We start from the raw sequence: 16,292 nt of genomic DNA on the forward strand, positions 1-16,292 counted from the left end.
TTCAAACATTTTTCGAGCCCCCATTATGTGTCATGGCTGGTGTCTAGAGATGATACACACAGTCATACTCCTGATGTGTGACCAGCCCTTACAGAGTTAAGAGCTAATATTTGGGAACAAATAAGGACATTACAGCACAGAAAAGTAAAAGCAGTAACAGGGACACCAAACGAGGGAACTGTAGAGTCTGATGTGGAGTGGGTAGTGCTCAGCCTCGGCCAGAACATAGGAAGACATCTGTAAATCTGAGAAGATATAGGAACCATGGAGATCTCAACCTGGTACCTCTGTCCCCTAAACCACTGGCTTCTGGGCTCAGATTCTTTATCTGGAGAGAGCTACAAACTTAACTGCCGCCCTAGTACCTCTTCTTTGTGGCTTCTGGCTTTAATGCTCCTTCCCCTCAAGTCTCTTCTATTCTCTGACAGGCACTAACTTTCAGATTCCCCACGAGGTCCTAGACTCAGTCCAGACTTGGTGAGTCTGAAAATATTGGGTGTGGCACCCCTATGGCAAGCAGACTGGAGGGAAAGGACTGTCCCTAGAGCACTACTATTGAAAATATCCTCCTATAGCTCTCTCCTCATCCTCCCATCCCTCCCCACCCCCAACTGAGCCTGGAAGGGAGCTGTTTGCCCTGTGCTTGCTCCCCAGGGCAACAGGCCAGGCGGCAGGTGTGTGTGTTGAATAAGGCCATCTCCGGAGCAGAGTGACTGGAGATGAGCTTTGTTTAAATATTAAAGAAGTCAATCATTAATCACGCCTGGCTCTGTGCCCAGCTACCCACTGTCTCCATTTGGGAGGGCCTGGGCTGGGGTAGGGAGAGCCATGGGGAAGTTGGTGAGGCTACTTGCATCTTAAGTGGCCAAAAAAGAGCTTTTGGGGATGGGATTATGTAGCCTAACACAGGGTGGGCCAGAGGGTCAGTGGAGAGATGTGCCGACCCACATATAAAACACAATGATCATAACCTGGGCACCACCAATTCGTAAAGGAAAGTCCAGTTATACCTGAGGACATTTTATAAGGGTACTGAAGCAGAGTCCTTTTTCTAACCAGAGCAGAGATTCCTTGAGTCCTGCAGCTCCAACCAAGCCCGGTAGCTGGGCTCCTGAACTAAACAAGGCTATGTGAAGAATCACTTCTGGGTATGACTTGTGACGGGGGCGGTTTGGAGGGAGACAGCCACTGAGTCACTAAAACCATGGTTCCTGAGCCCCTTGGAGAAAGGGGATTGGCCTGGAACCCAAAGCACACATGGAATCACAGTTGGTCACCTGTGCACATGGCGTCACACACCAGTTTGCAAACACACAATCAGAATGCCACATGTACCCAGATCTGCCTCAGTTGCACCCAATCACAATTGGGCACTATGCTTGCAGACTCTCCCCTCCCTGCTACCTCACCCTCCCTGGCTTGACTGCCCTCCTCCTGCCCCACAACTTTACCAGTCTGACTGGTGGCTAGTCTGCGCCCCAACCATCAGATTTCATCCACGGAGGCTTCTAGTTCTGCCATGTGAAGATCCGAATAGTCAAAATAATTGAGCACAGCATCAGGATAAGACAGAGGCCCAGCAGCAGCCACTGTCCTCGGGCAGCCTGGTGGGGCTCCATGGGTACACACAGGAAGTTGGTGTTGCCTGTCTCAGTGTTGTCTGAAGAGTCTTTTTTCGCCGACTGTTTTTCCATGATGAATAGCCTGGAGGCCAACCCCAGGATCATCAGGAACATGATAATGCATAGGATCAGCAGCACCCACTGCCCGGACCTGGCTGCCTTAGGCTCCAACTCCATGCTCAGGAATGCCGCTTTAGGTTTTCTTCTTTCTGTGGAAGACAAGATGGTCTCACAGAGAAGATGAGTCTGGGGAGGGGAACTTGGGGCCCCCTGTGGCTGTCAGGGAAGATCTGACAGCCACTGACCTTCTCTTTTCTCAGGTCACAAGTAAGGGCATTGCCCCAGAAGGAGGATGAAAAAGAAGAGTAGAAGGAAGAGAAGGAGAAGATGGATGTGGGTAGGGCAACATAGCCCATGGAGCCCAGTCAGGAGGTAAGGTGTTAATCCTCTACTCAGATGCCAGCCTGACAGTCTAGCTGGCTTGTGTGCCAGGAAGCAACTGAGTTTGGGGCTGCACCAGGTCTGGTACAAAGAGGGTCCCCAGCAGCACTGCTGGGCCAGCTCAAGCCAGGCTGTAGATGTTAAGGTTAGAGTAGGGGCTGTCCCAGGGCAGGGTAGGGCAGTGTGGGGCCTCGGGCTGCACCAGAGTTGGGAGAAGGGTCAGATTATCCAACCTGGGAAGGAACAGCCGAAGTCTGGCCAGCCCAGGATTTCCCCCTGCTGCACATTCTCGGTCACCAGCCAGTTCAGCAGTGGCTTGAAGTAGCTCAGGAGGGCCTCCGAAGACACCTTGGATTTCCCAGTCAGCTCCTTTAGGACCTGTGGCCAGGGCTTGCTTGAGCCCACCTTCAGGACATCCCTGGGGGCGTGAGGACAACTGTGAGGCCATGTGAGGATGTCAGCAGGTGCTGCTGGAACTCCTCAGTAAACTTAACCCTGGCCCCAGGACTTTGCCAGCCAGATTCTTCCCATAAGAGCTCAGCATAGTGGGTATGACCACCAGCTTTGAAATAAAACTCAGGTGAGTTTGAATCTAAATTCTGTCACTAATTAGCTGTGGGTTCTTGGGTAGGTAACCTAACCTGTCTGAGCCTCAGTTTTCACATCCATAAAATGGAGATAATAATAGTATCTACCTCACAGTGTTGCTGCAATGCCTAGAGGCAATAAATAGAGGCAATGATTGCTGCTGCTGCTGTTTATCAGCACTAATGCTCATTGTTAGTCTCCTGGACTCAAATAGGCATGAAGTCTGAGCTACTGTTCCCTGCGAGGTGACCAGGGACAGTAGGTAGAGGCAGCATTTCAGCTTTCTGATCTCACAGGTAGGGCTTGGGAAAATTCAAGAGCTCATGAGCAGGAAAGGTCTCTGTGTGCCACCTGCAGTACTGCACAAATGTCAGCTCTGTCTTCAGGCACACCCAGTACATGGTGGCAGGTGGTAGAGCCTTCACATCCTCACGTTGCGGGGTACAAGGTGTGCTGAAGCCAGGTTTCCCGGCTCCTAACCCCAGGCTCCCTGCAGAGCAGCAGTGGGTAGATGTTGGTCCCTGATCTGACTAGGAAAGAAGTGGGGTCTGGGGGCCCAGAGGTCACCATGTTCTAAACCCAGAAGTGCTTATGGGCCACAGAACCTCAGGAAGACAACTTAAAACCTCTCTCAGCCTCATTCCTCATCAGTAAAATGGGCCCCATGAGTACCCGCCCTTCATCGCAGTGAGGAGCACACCAGATAGTGATGAAGGAGGACTTTGTAGCCTGCAAACATAACACACATCTCTTAATAAGCAACTGGGAAGGGATGAGGGGAAAGTAAAGGTCAGCATATTCTTGGCTGAAATCACTGGAGAAGAATGTAGTTAGGAATACAGAGAAATAAAGGTAAAGAGTTACCAAGATTGAAAGAAAAGAAATAAAAAGCAAAAAAGAAAAAAAAAACTTGGTGAGAGGAGTATATTAGACGCCAGATCCTGGGTAAAAGGAAGAAGCTGATGGGAGAACTTCATCCACTGAGAATCTGCTTACTTTTTTTTTTCTTTTTTGGGGGTACCAGGAATTGACACTCGACCACTGAGCCACATTCCCCAGTCCTACTTTGTATTTGATTTAGAGACAGGGTCTCACTGAGTTGCTTAGCACCTTACTTTTGCTGAGGCTGGTTTTGAACTTGTGATCCTCCTGCCTCAGCCTCCTCAGCCGCTGGGATTACAGGCATGTGTCACCGTGCCCAACAAGAGTCTGCTTACTTAAAAACACTCTTCAGCCTGTGAGGACAAAGTCTGTGACTCGCCAGTGGCCCATGTGGGCTGCACAGAGGACAGAGGACTGCAAAGCTGGCAGATGGGCATTTCTTGGAACGCCCAACTACAAAGTACCAGCAGCGTATCCATGGACAAGGTCAGGCCTACCGTGGCAGGGTGCAGGAGGTAGGCAGACTTTGGGAACTTAGATGGGGTCCACTTGGATCCTCCATTTCCAAAAGAACAAGACTGGAGCCTGGTCCAGGGGATTTACACATAGGAAGTAGCAAAATCAAATTGTAAGCTCCTTGAGGCAAGCTGGTATGGTGGCATGCACTTTAATTTCCAGGAGGAAATTAATTACTCAGGAGGCTGAGGCGGGAGAATTGCCTGAGCCCAGCAGTTCAAGACCAACCTGGGCAACATAGTGAGATCCATCTTAAAACCAGAAAGGAAAAAAAAAGGTATGTTTGGCAAGAGTAGCCCAGAATCTCTTCTTCTCTCCACCCCTCTGTGAAACCGAGGGAAAACCCGAATAAAACCTCTAGACTTAATCCACTTCTCCTCTTAGCTAACCTTCAGTCATCTTTCCCCGTGTGTCCTCAGGGAGGCAGATTTGAGACATGGGTCTCCTTTCTCACACTTGATGCTCTGTGAAGAAACTCTTTCTAATTTGCCAAATTCCTCATTTCAGTGATTGGCATAATGTACTGTGGACCAAGTGGACTTCACCCAATAACACCTGCTTGCCACGCCCCACATCCGTGCAAAACCCTCACCTCCTCTGACCCCTGCAGAGCCCACTGTCCAGAAAATGGTGTTCCAAGTCCTACACCTGGGATTCAGGTTTTCCCAGGACAGGGATCTGGGCGGTGATGCAGGAGGACTGGCGAGCAACAGTGAGAGACTGGCCACATGGAGTGGAGCCTAGTGCACCCTGGGAGCCCTGTGCACTGGGGTGGGGGGGAGGAGGGAAATGGTGAGAATGCCTGAAGCCAAACGTCCCACCAAGCAGGTGAGATAAAGAGGGGTGATTAAAAGTGAGCTGGTGTAAACTGGGCACAGTGGAGCACGCCTGTCATCCCAGTACCTCAGGAGGCTGAGGCAGGTGGATGTCAAGTTCCAGCCCTGTCTCAGCAACTTAGCAAAACCCTGTCTCAAAATTTATAAAAAAAAAAGTAAAAATGGCTGGGATGTAGCTCAGTGGTAAAGCACTCCTGGGTTCAAGCCCCAGTACCAAAAATAGGAAGTCAAAGTAAAGAAAACAGGTCTGTTACTTCTTGCATACTACATTTTGGTACAGAGATCCCTTCTTGGTCCCCTGGCAGACCTCCTAAGCCTCTTTGCATGTCCACTAAGGCCTTTCCTATTGCTGTAGCCCCTTCCTAATATTTTGGAATTTATTGATTTCATCCATTGCCCTTTGCTGAGTGCAAGGCTGCTGGTTGGCACTGGCACAAGTAAACATTTGCTAAATGAACACATGATGGGCAGCCAGAGACGTGAATGCAGATGACAGAGGTGCCTTAAGTTCAACACATTCAGAAATGCGAAAAGCTAGGCCATCAGCCAAAACAAACCCCTGTGGTATGAAAGGGTGGGGGATGGTAGCCATGGAAAGTACAGCTCAAGGTCCAGGGGACCAGTCCTGCAACACATCTGGCCTGGTGATCACAGACAAAGTTCATGGTGGAATCACAAATATGCTCATTAAATATGCAAAGGATACCAAGTTATGAGGTGTTGCTAATCCTCTGGGAGACAGGAATAAAACTCCAGGTGACCTTTACCAATTATCAGAATGAACACATTAAAATCAGTAGAAATCAAGAGGAAAAAGACCAGGGCAGCCGGTGGACTCTGCATCTCAGTGGTTGGGGTGTTGATCTTAGAACCATTATACCTGGGCCAAATCTCTCCAGAAGGCCTGTGTCTTTGGATGGAAGAAATGGTGTGAAAGACCTTGTGTTTTGGAGTAGTTCTGGCTTCAAAGCATGATTTTGCTTCTTGCTATATCAAATGGCACACAATCATGTCACCTCTATGACCTTCTGTTTTATAGTTTGTAAAAGGTGGATGGATAATAATGTCCATTTTATAAAATTAAGAGTAACTAACATGATGCATGGTAAGAACACTCATCAGAGAGCCTGGACCATTGCAAGAATGTTCTGCATTTTCAATTTAGGCCCCCAAACCCCTCCAAGTTTGCTTCAGGACCAAAAACAAACAACCAAACAAACAACAACAACAAAACTCATGCCACAGAGGCAGGCATGAAAAGGCTGAGCTAAATAGCAAGTGTAGGGAGAAAAGACCGGGGGAACCAAGTGGACCACAGGCTGATCAGAAGCAAGCCAAGAGACTGGTGCGAAAGCAAGTTGGATTAGTCTAGGAACTGGACGAGTACTTCATGGAAAGGTGGGAAGAGCAGAGTGCATCCACTGTTGCCTTAAATGCTGCTGAGGGGACAATTGGGCACTGCAAAAGGGACGAGTAAGGAGATTCATGTAGAAAAGAAAAGGACAAGACAGGGCTCCAGCACTGGCTCTCTTCCTGGTTCACTGGTGTCATGCATGTGCTCATGTGTATGTGCATGCGCAAGTGTTAGCCAGAGGGGCTAAATAGCATGTTTGGCCACAGGAGGATAAACAAGAGGAAACGGGCTTCAATTAATGTAGGACAGACTGCAGTCTGACACAAGGAAGAATTTTCACTGGAATGTCCACCCAGTGAAGCTCTGCCTAGGGAACCCAGGGTGACCAGCGGAGACGAGAGAGCCTGGAGCGTGACTCCCTGTGAGGAAGATGGAGAGTAGAGGACAAATGAGGGAGGCGGGCACTCACCCTAGGATCTTCCCAGCCATCTTGGAGTTATAGATGCTACACTGGTGCAGTGGTCCCATGTGGCCTGCGGCCTTGCACAAGGCTTCATGGAACTGGAACTGAAGCACTAGGCTGATGAAGTACCTGGAATGTGAGGGCAGGCTGGGAAGTGGGGTCAAGTGAGGGAGCCCAGGACCACATGGGGCCTGGCAGCTCTGACACACAGTGGCCCTTGCCAGCAGTCCACCTTGGACGGACCCTATAAGATTAGAGGCTCTCCTTCTCAACCTTCCTGACAATCACCCCAACCCTCACCTCCTTCTTCTTCCCCTCCTCTAGGGGACAGCAGGGATGGTGTAGAATATTCCCATTAACTCTGCCCTTCATACAGGATCTGATGGGAAAGTTCAAAGGATCCCAGGGCACAGCCCTAAGAAGGCTGTGCCATCTGAAGGGAAGAGGTGGGCAGGGCCGCAGGTGATGTTTGAACCTAGAGATGCTGGGCCGAATCACCATGCCCCCCAAATCTCATCTCCCAGAGCTGGTTCTACTGATAGCACCCAGGCCCTTACCCTATGTAAGGCATGCTGGCAGAAATGTGGAACTTGGCACCCGGGTCAAAGTCATCCTCTGACCGAGGAATAGGGGGGCACAGGCCCTGGTACTTCAACCTGGTAGGAGAAAGACAGAGGCTTGCTCATGGTAACTGGAAGGTTCTCAGAGCCTTTTCTTCTTCAAAGCATTTGTATGTCCATCAAAACTGGACCAGGCTGGCCAATATGTCTTCATTCATTGAGTGAAAAAATGTGAGATTGGGAATCAATCGGGTCTCTGGGGAGGTGTCATCAAGAGAACAAGTAAGGCCAAGTTCCTGTTTGTATCTGTCTCCATCCTGGTGATGGGAGGCGGTGGATTACAGACCGGGAAACAGGCTGTTTCATCTGGTAAGTAGTGGGAAGAAAACAGAAACCCCTGTGGTGTGGTATTACTAGTGTTCCCATTTTACAAATGAGGAAACCAAGGCTTAGAGATGAGGAATTGACTGCAGGACCGCAGTAGTCACTGGGAAGAGCTGCAGGCTTACACCACCCTGTGTTCACCAGACTTGAGCCAGTCAATCCGGGGCCTGGTGGATGTGGAGATGCCCCGGTCATGGGCATTTATTATTGAATCAAATGATGTGCCTGACTGGGGCGGGCTCCTTTGGCAGCCTGAGGATGCTAAGCCCCTGGCAGGTGTGCATGTTGTCCGGGTGGTGGGCCGGCCTCTCCCCAGTGGAAAAGATTTCCTGAGGGGGAAATGCTCAGGCCCCGTAATCCCCTCTTCTGGCCTCAGTGTAGGAAGAGGATGGGAGAGAGGTACAGGGGCCTGCCTGGCGCTCAGTGCTGTGTTCTCAGAGAAACGCAGCTTCCCAGCCACCCCGGAAGCAGGTGGGACCCACCGCTGGGGTCCTCGTTTTCACAGATGAGATTAAAGCCAACACTTGCTCAGTGCTGGTGACAGATAGAGGTAACAGAATGCGGTCTTGTGGTCGCCCATGCTGGCTCCACCCACTACATCATGGATACATTTATCTGATGACAGCAAACAGTCCACACTGCCCTGGGGCTTCACCGGCCCTTAGGGCACCAAGTTGCACCCTTCGTTCTGCTTCCAAAACAGAGGCCAGCAGCACCCTCTGGCGGTGGTGAGGACCCCTATCCAGGGGTGAGGATGGAGCGGAGAGCCCAGCACCACTGCCTTCCCTACCTGAAGTTCCACCACTCCTGGTTGTAGATATCCTTTTGGATGGTGCCATCAAAGATCTTCCAACGAAACCTATCTATCATGTAGCCGAAGGGGATGAAGGCGATCTTGTCCAGAGCAATGCCCATTAGGAAGTTGACCTCCTCCTCTGGGGACAGGGAAAAGGTGATCAGACGGTGGCTCCTGGACTCTCTCTTCCTTTAGCCTTGTCTGGACACCTCTGCCCCCCAGACTCAGGCTGCCCTCCTTCTTTCTCCTTGGTCCCCATCACCTGAGTCCTGATGCTGCTGGCTGAGCAGGCCTCTGTTAAGCAGATGCTGATAGGAGGAGGCTGAGAGGGTGACCATTGACCCCACCGCCTCTCCAAAGGCAGGATTGGCGCCTTCTCGGAAGAGGATGGAGAGGTTCTTGTACTGTAAGAAGTACTGGATATGGCCCATTTGGTGGAAGATGGACAGCAGATCTTCTATGTTCACTTCGGTGCACTTCTTTACCCTAGGATGAAAGGGCAGAGGTCAAGGGGCATGGGATGCTCTGGACAGAACAGGAGGCTTCTCCATTCAGGCTCTTGTTAGAGGAATGGGGTGGATGGGCAGGAGATCAGAAGAACCTTGACTTCTGACTTTTCCTCTCCAGGTCCTATATCCAACCAGTGACCAAGGTGGTTGCTTTCATATCCATCTCCCCTTCTGTGCTCCCAGATCTCATTCCCCCTCCCTGTCCCATCTCTTCCATTGCCCACTCCTCGCCCAGGCTGCCTGCGACAGGCCGATGTGGGCAGTGGAACAGTACAGGTTGGGGTGTGGTGCTGACTGCAGGCCGTGCTGGTGGCGGGCACCTGAAGTCTTTGCCATTGTAGAAGTCCCAGGCAGAGGTTTGGCACTCCACTTCCCGCCCATCGGGTGGTCTCTCCAACATGGACTTTTTCCAGAAATCAGGTGGGGTGGCCAGCATCCCCAAGGAGGTAAAAAATTTTTCAGCCTCTTCAAACATTTTCCCAGGCTTCCAGCGCTGTGGGGAAGAGGGTGCGTGGGCACTGCCCTATTTGCTCAGGGGTGCTGGAGGGTGGGCACACCCACAGGCCAAGAACTGACCTGGCCTTTCATGATCTTCGTGATGTCCTCAGGGGGTTTCTTGGGGAAGGGCAAGACCAGGTCTAGGATGTTGACCCATGACTGAGCCCACATGTTCCCTGGAAGGGGAGTGGAGGTGCTAAGAGAAGGGGACAGTGGTCTCCCTGCTTATTGAGCGCCTGCCTCTGCCACCGGCTGGGCCTTTACCTAGCAGGTGAGCAGGGATGGGCCCCCTCACGTCGATGATATCGGGCCCGTAGTGGCGGTGCAGGGAGCGGCGCACGTAGGCATGCAGGTTCAGGTACAGCGGCTTCAGCTCCTGGAAGAGCTGCTCCAGGTCTTGCTCCAGGGTCTCATCCTCATACTTGGAGCGCCACAAAGCCCCCATGTCTTTGTAGCCTGGAACAGGGGAGGGGACCCACCAGGTGCTCACTACCCTTCCACCCTGGCCTCGAGAGGCGGGACACCCCGCTGCCTTCCAGGGAAGCCACTCAACCTTGGAGTCTTCATCTGCAAAATGAAAACACTACCTCCCAAGGCCACTGTGCACGTTGTCAGATCAAAGACGAAAAGTATCGAGTGAAGCCCACAACGTGAGCTCCAAGTCATGCCTGCCAGACCCTGTCTTCTTCCACCCTGCCTGAAGCCCCCTTAACCGTAGCCCAGTGACCACGTGGGTTTATTTCAGATCCTCCAAAATGCCAGCTCCCTCCCCGTGGGAACTTCTGCCTGGGATGCTCTTTTGCCCTGGCTTGAGTGGCTCTTGCCCATCTTTCTGTGTGAACATCAGAGAGACCTTCTCTGACCACATACCTGGAGCCAGCGTCTCCTCATTCCCTCCCTGGGCAGCTCCTTTCTCTGCGACACCATCCCAAGTGGTTCCAGACATGAGTGTTCCATTGAACACAATCACCTCCCCACCAGGGCCATCTGTTTATCTTTACCCACGTAGTTTGAGAACTTCTGCAGTACCCAGCACACATTAGGTGCTTTACCAATATTTGGGAAGCCCAGCTCCAGAGCCGGTGGTGACCCTCTCTGGGCCTCTGCAGACTCAGCTTTGTCCCTTCCTGAGTGTTGCCCTGGGACTGGTCCAACCTGCTCACCATTGAGCTGCGCGGCCTTGTTGCTGAGGATCACGTAGCGCTCGAAGATGGGACGAAGCTGGCGACCCACAGCATCCCGCCAGCCTTGCCAGGCCCACAACAGCTCCTTCTGGTCCCTGGAGTTGGCCATGATTTCTTGGAGGTCTGGGCCCAGAAAAGGAGCTGTGTGGGACCCCGTGCCTACCTTCCTCTGCCCTCAGCCTCCCTGGGTGCCAGTCCCTGACCAAGAGAACACAGTTTGGGGGTAGGAGGCCCATTGAAGGGGCAGAGTTGGGTGCTTACCAGGCTCCAGAGGCAGGCAGGGCCCCTCATCCAGGCACACCTGGGCCATACTGTATGCCGTCTCCATGTAGGCCAGAAGCTTGTTGTACTGGGGGGGCAGGTGTCACCCAGGGCAGGCCTGTGCCCTTGGGCCCACTCCCAGCACTAGCCCCACCAGCCAGGAGAAGTGGGCCTGGCTGAAGCTCCCACCTCCAGAGGAAGTTCTGGTCCCACCCTGCCAACCCCCTCCTGCCCCAGACTCGCTGGCTCCCCCACCAGGCCTGACCCACCCACCCCTGGGGTGGGGGAGCGTGTGCCTGGAGGCCTGGGGCTCTATCCATCACCTCCCAGAGCTCGTCCTTGGGCAAGGCCGCCTTGCCTATGTCCAGCAGCTTACTCAGCATGCGCTTCACGGCCGGGTCCTGGAACTGGGCGATCTTAAACAGGCGGGCCCGGCTGCCGAAGTACACCATGACCTGGGACCTCTCCAACTCCTTGTGCAGCTGGAAAGAGGGTCACTGTATTTGTCGTGTCAGGCCAGGGGAAGATGTAAGTATCCCATGTTGAGCCCCAGGGCCACAGCACCCCAACCCCCTCCCAAAGCCCACTTTAATGGTCCAGAAATAGTGAAGATTTGCTAAGAGGAAGAGGGAGAAAGCCTGGATCCTAGAAGCAAGAAGGTAAGATTTACAAGTGAAAAGAAGCCACAGATTCTTATGCAGAGAAAGTCTGAGGCCACCAAGGGGCCTAGAGTTTGCAATTAGCTTTAACATGTGCTTTGGGGTTTCCCTCTTTCCTCTAGCTCTGGAAAGGGGGCAGGAAGTAGGGTCCCCAACCTCCCAAGACTCCTGAGAAGAGCAAGAGGACTCAGAAGGACTGGGGGGAGGTGGTACCACACCATATCCTCCCGATTTTTCTTGGTGATGTTGGTGACATAGTTCCAAGCAGCCTCCATGAACTGGTTCAACACAACCTGGGCTGTTTGCTCATAAAACTGCAGGAACAGCTTTGCCTCAGTCTCGTTGTAGAACTCATCTGCAGGGAAGGGGATGGGCATCATGTGGTCTGGGGAGGCCTGCCCCTACCCAGTCCCCTTCTCTGGTCCCACGCTCCTTCAGGTCCCAGCCGCACCTAAGCTTTGATCACCCACAGTCATGACCCATGGCAAGAGCTGTCCATAACAGAGGAGCACAAGTAGGTAAGGTCCAGGGCGAGTCCATCTTGTTCCCATGACCAAGAGAACAGCAGAGCTGGAGGAGGCTATGGGCCAATCACGAGCCAGCTCCATATTGTGACATCAGGGGCCACAGGGTCAGTCATGGAATGTTAGAACTGGAAATTCCCCACCTGCCTTCTGGTGCAACTGTCCCCATTTTATAGATGAGGAGACTGAGGTCTAGAACAGTCAAACCATATGACCTGGTTCACCTGGCCAGCTGATGGCAGAGCCAAGAGGAGAACACGGAACTCTAGAGTTTGAACTTGTTACTCTACTTAGTCACTTCATCCATGGGCATTGACCAAGAATTGATGAGACCCCTCCTCCACAGGGTAGGATCCCTCCTGAGTAGGTGAGTGGGGTGATGGATGGATGGAGGGAGGGAGGGAGAGAGGGAGGGAGGGATGATGGATAGATGGATGGAAGTGACATAAGAGACTGCACCTCTTATGTTCACATTTGGAGCCTTTATGTCTCTCAAGGGACAGGGGACCATCCCTAGGCTGTGTAGGACCCTTCCTACCTGCGTCTGTAGGGAGGAGAGCTAGCGCAGGCACAGGAGGCGGAGGGCCGTGTGGGGTGTGCAGAGGGGTGACCAGCGACTTCATTCAAAGTGTGTGTCTGTGAGTACCTGAGCCTGATTTCAGCACCAACCACAGCACTCAGCAATTTGATGGCCCTTGGTGACTCCCCAGTACTCTGACACATATAGTCTGGGGAGACCCACCTCACCTGCCCCACCTCAGGATTCCTTCCTCAGACTCACTTCCCTTTACTCACAGAACCCTCTATTCTGTGTCCCCTTTAGTCACCTCAGCTCAGGACCACCCACCCCTCCACATAGGTCAACACCATGGCCACAAAAACTGACCAGATGGTTAAAAAAAAAAAAAAAAAAGTGCAACACACATGCACGCACACACACACAGAAAGAAAAAAAAAATCAGTGACACTTCAAGCTAAACTGATGGACTGAGGTCACAGGAAAGTCCCTCCTCCTGATTCAAGCACATAGCTATGCCTGATAAGGCACAGTATTTTGAAAATGAAGAATGCAGAACTTAGCTGGAAACTAAGAAAGAAGACTGGAGGTGGCAGTGAGTGGGGATGAAGCCCTGCAACCACGGGGGAGGGTCCTCCAGGCACAGAGTTGCAGCCTTGCTGTCTGCACCTGCTGGTCACCTCCTGCAGGGTGGAAGTGTCACTTCCATGGAGCTGGGAGGCAAGTTCTGACTCTCTTTCTAAGGGGACCCGCAAGAAGCAGGTGTGCACATGAAATCTTGCCAGAAGCCTTTTCTAACTCAGTGAGGGTGACTCATAGGTCAAGTTTATTGTTGACTAGAGGAGAAAATCTGGTGCCAGGAGGGACTGTAACAACCAGCACAAGTACTGTCCAGGTGCTGGGCACCATTAGGGGCTTTCAGTATCAAAATCCTCAACAAACCCATGAAGTGGGTACATGGTCAACATCCCGTTTCACATGCATAGAGAGGCTGAGAAATGTGCTCACAGTCACACAAATTAGCGAAGTGTGGAGGGGAAGCTCAAATCCAAATCGTCCGGCTCCAGAGCCTGGGTTAAACTTCAGACACGGTGAATGGAGCAGGCCACACAGAGGAAGGACAGGACTCAGCAATCTGAAAGGGACTTAAAATACAGGTCTCTATGCCAAATTCGAAAACTAACTAAAGATGCCTCTAAGGCCAAAACAAAAAGCAAACGATATAATTTTTTTTTTTTTTTTTAGAAGAAAACATTGGGGAAATGTTTAATGACATTGGATTTGGCAATAAAGCCTGGTAACAACAACAAACACAGACAAATTCAACTTCATCAAAAGTAAAAACCTTTGTGCATCCAAGGATCTCATCAACAGAGTGAGAAGGCAGCCCACACAATTGGAGAAAATATTTGCAAATCCAAATCTGATAAGGGATTAATATTCAGGACATGCACTCAGCAATCCTCTAACTCAACATCCAAAGAAGGGAGAAGGATTTGAGTAGACATCTCTCTCAAGAGGATATGCAAAGAGATCATAAGCACAGGAAAAGATAATCAGCAACATTAATCATTAGGGAAAAGCAAACCAAAGCCCCTTCACACCCATTAGGATGGCTATTATCAAAAAACCCAGAAAAGTGTTTGCAAGGATGTAGAGAAATGGGAGCTCTGTGGGAATGAAGACAGGTGCAGTGGCTGTGGAAAATAGTGTGGAAGTTCCTTTAAAAATCAAGCATAAGGGGCTGGGGATGTGACTCAAGTGGTAGCGCGCTCGCCTAGCATGTGTGAGGCACTGGGTTCGATTCTCAGCACCACATTAAAAAAAAAATGAACAAAATAAAGAGAATACATATATAAGAAAATCAAGCCTAAAATTGCCTTCTGTTCCAGAAATTCTACTTTGAGGTATCTACACAAAAGAAATGGAGGCAGGGGCTCCAGTGGTCGTAACAGGATTATTCACAGTAGCCTTTGGAAGCCCAAATATTCATTGACAGATAAATAGATAAATAAAATGGGGTGTATACATACAATGGAATATTATTCAGAATATTATCTGATACATGCTCCAACATGGATGAGCCTTGAAAACATGCTGAGTAAAAACTTGGAATGGAACCACCACTTGACCCAGTTATCCCACTTCTCAGTTTATACACAAAGGACTTAAAATCAGCACACTACAGTGACACAGCCACATCAATGTTTATATAGCTTAATTCACAATAGCTAAACTATGGAACCAACCTATGTGCCCTTCAACAAATGAATGGATAAAGAAAATGTGGTATATACAAAATGGAATATTATCAGCCATAAAGAAGAATGAAATTATGGCATTTGTAGGTAAATGAATGGAACTGGAGACTATTGTGCTAAGTAAAATAATCCAATCCCAAAATTCCAAAGGCTGAATGTTCTCTCTGATATGCCAATGCTGTCTCACAATAGGTGGGGGCAGGGGTGCAGAGGGTGGGAGGGAGATTCATGGGATTGGATGGGAGGGTCTTGGGGGAAGGGAATGAGAAAGTAGAATGAGTGGACAAAATTCTCTATGTTCATATAGGAATACACAACCAATGTGACTCCACAGCATGTACAACCGCAAGAATGGGAAGTTATATTTCGTGTATGTATGATGTGTCAAAATACATTCTACTGTCATGTATAACTAAAAAGAACAAATAAAAAAAAACATGTGGTGGGGGTAGGGAAGAATGAAGAAACTTTGCATTGTGCAGAGGGGAGTGAGGGGAAGGTGGAGTGGGGGGTGGGGATGGGAAGGACCGTGGAATGAGACAGACATTATTACCCTATATGCATGTATGATTACACTGCCGGAGTCACTCTGCTCCATGTACAGCCAGAGGAATGAGAAGTTGTGCTCCATTTGTGCTCAATGTGTCAAAATGCATTCTACTGCCCTGTATAACTAATTAGAACAAATTAAAACATTAAAAAAAAGAAGAAGAAGAAGAAGAAAACATGGTGAGTGAAATAAGCTAGACCCCAAAGGATAAAGTTTGTGTGATTCCACTTACATGAGGTATCTAAAAGAGTCAAATTCATAGAGACAGAAATTAGAACTGTGGTTACCAGGGGCTGGAGCAGAGGACAATGGAGAGTTACTGTTGAATGGGACAGAGTTTCAGTTTGGGAAGTTTAAAAAATTCTGGAGCCAGGCACAGTGGTGCATTCCTATAATCCCAGTGATTCCAGAGGCTAAGGCAGGAGGATTGCAAGTTTGAGACCAGCCTCAGCAAGACGCTGTCTCAAAATAAAAAATAAAAAGGGCTGGAGATGTGACTTAGTGGTAAGGCACCCCTGGGTTCAATCCTCAGTATCACTGACACACTCACACACACACACACACACACACACACATACAAGATTCTGGAAATGGACTGTGGCTATGTAATAATGTGAATGTATTTGATACCACTGAATTTTATACTTTAAATTTTTTTTAAATAGCTGGGCATGGTGGCACATGCCTGTAATCCCAGAGGCTCAGGAGACTGAGGTAGGAGAATTGCAAGTTCAAAGCCAGACTCAACAATCTAGAGAGGCCCTAAGCAACTTAGTGAGACCCTGTGTCTAATAAAATGTAAAAATGGCCAGGGATATGACTCAGTGGTTAGGTGCTTCTGGGTAAAAAGTTCCCCTGTCCCCCCCAAAAAAGGTTCAAATGAGACT

General features: G+C 50.2%; 1 protein-coding gene across 1 annotated transcript; it reads right to left on the reverse strand.

Moving 5' to 3' along the window:
- Positions 1–1,508: 1,508 nt before the first annotated feature.
- On the reverse strand, positions 1,509–12,029 carry LOC143410134 (angiotensin-converting enzyme-like protein Ace3). The gene is made up of 14 exons (XM_076870839.1): positions 12,005–12,029; positions 11,772–11,908; positions 11,218–11,376; positions 10,895–10,982; positions 10,613–10,756; positions 9,714–9,905; positions 9,528–9,625; positions 9,272–9,444; positions 8,705–8,928; positions 8,437–8,581; positions 7,260–7,358; positions 6,709–6,831; positions 2,297–2,481; positions 1,509–1,831 (listed from the first exon to the last, which is right to left on the reverse strand). Exons 1-14 carry the CDS (start codon positions 12,027–12,029, stop codon positions 1,509–1,511), a joined length of 2,115 nt encoding a protein of 704 aa, XP_076726954.1.
- Between the last annotated feature and the right edge of the window lie 4,263 nt (positions 12,030–16,292).

Source organism: Callospermophilus lateralis, chromosome 11 (assembly GCF_048772815.1).
Source record: "Callospermophilus lateralis isolate mCalLat2 chromosome 11, mCalLat2.hap1, whole genome shotgun sequence".
Classification (NCBI taxonomy): Eukaryota; Metazoa; Chordata; class Mammalia; order Rodentia; family Sciuridae; genus Callospermophilus; species Callospermophilus lateralis.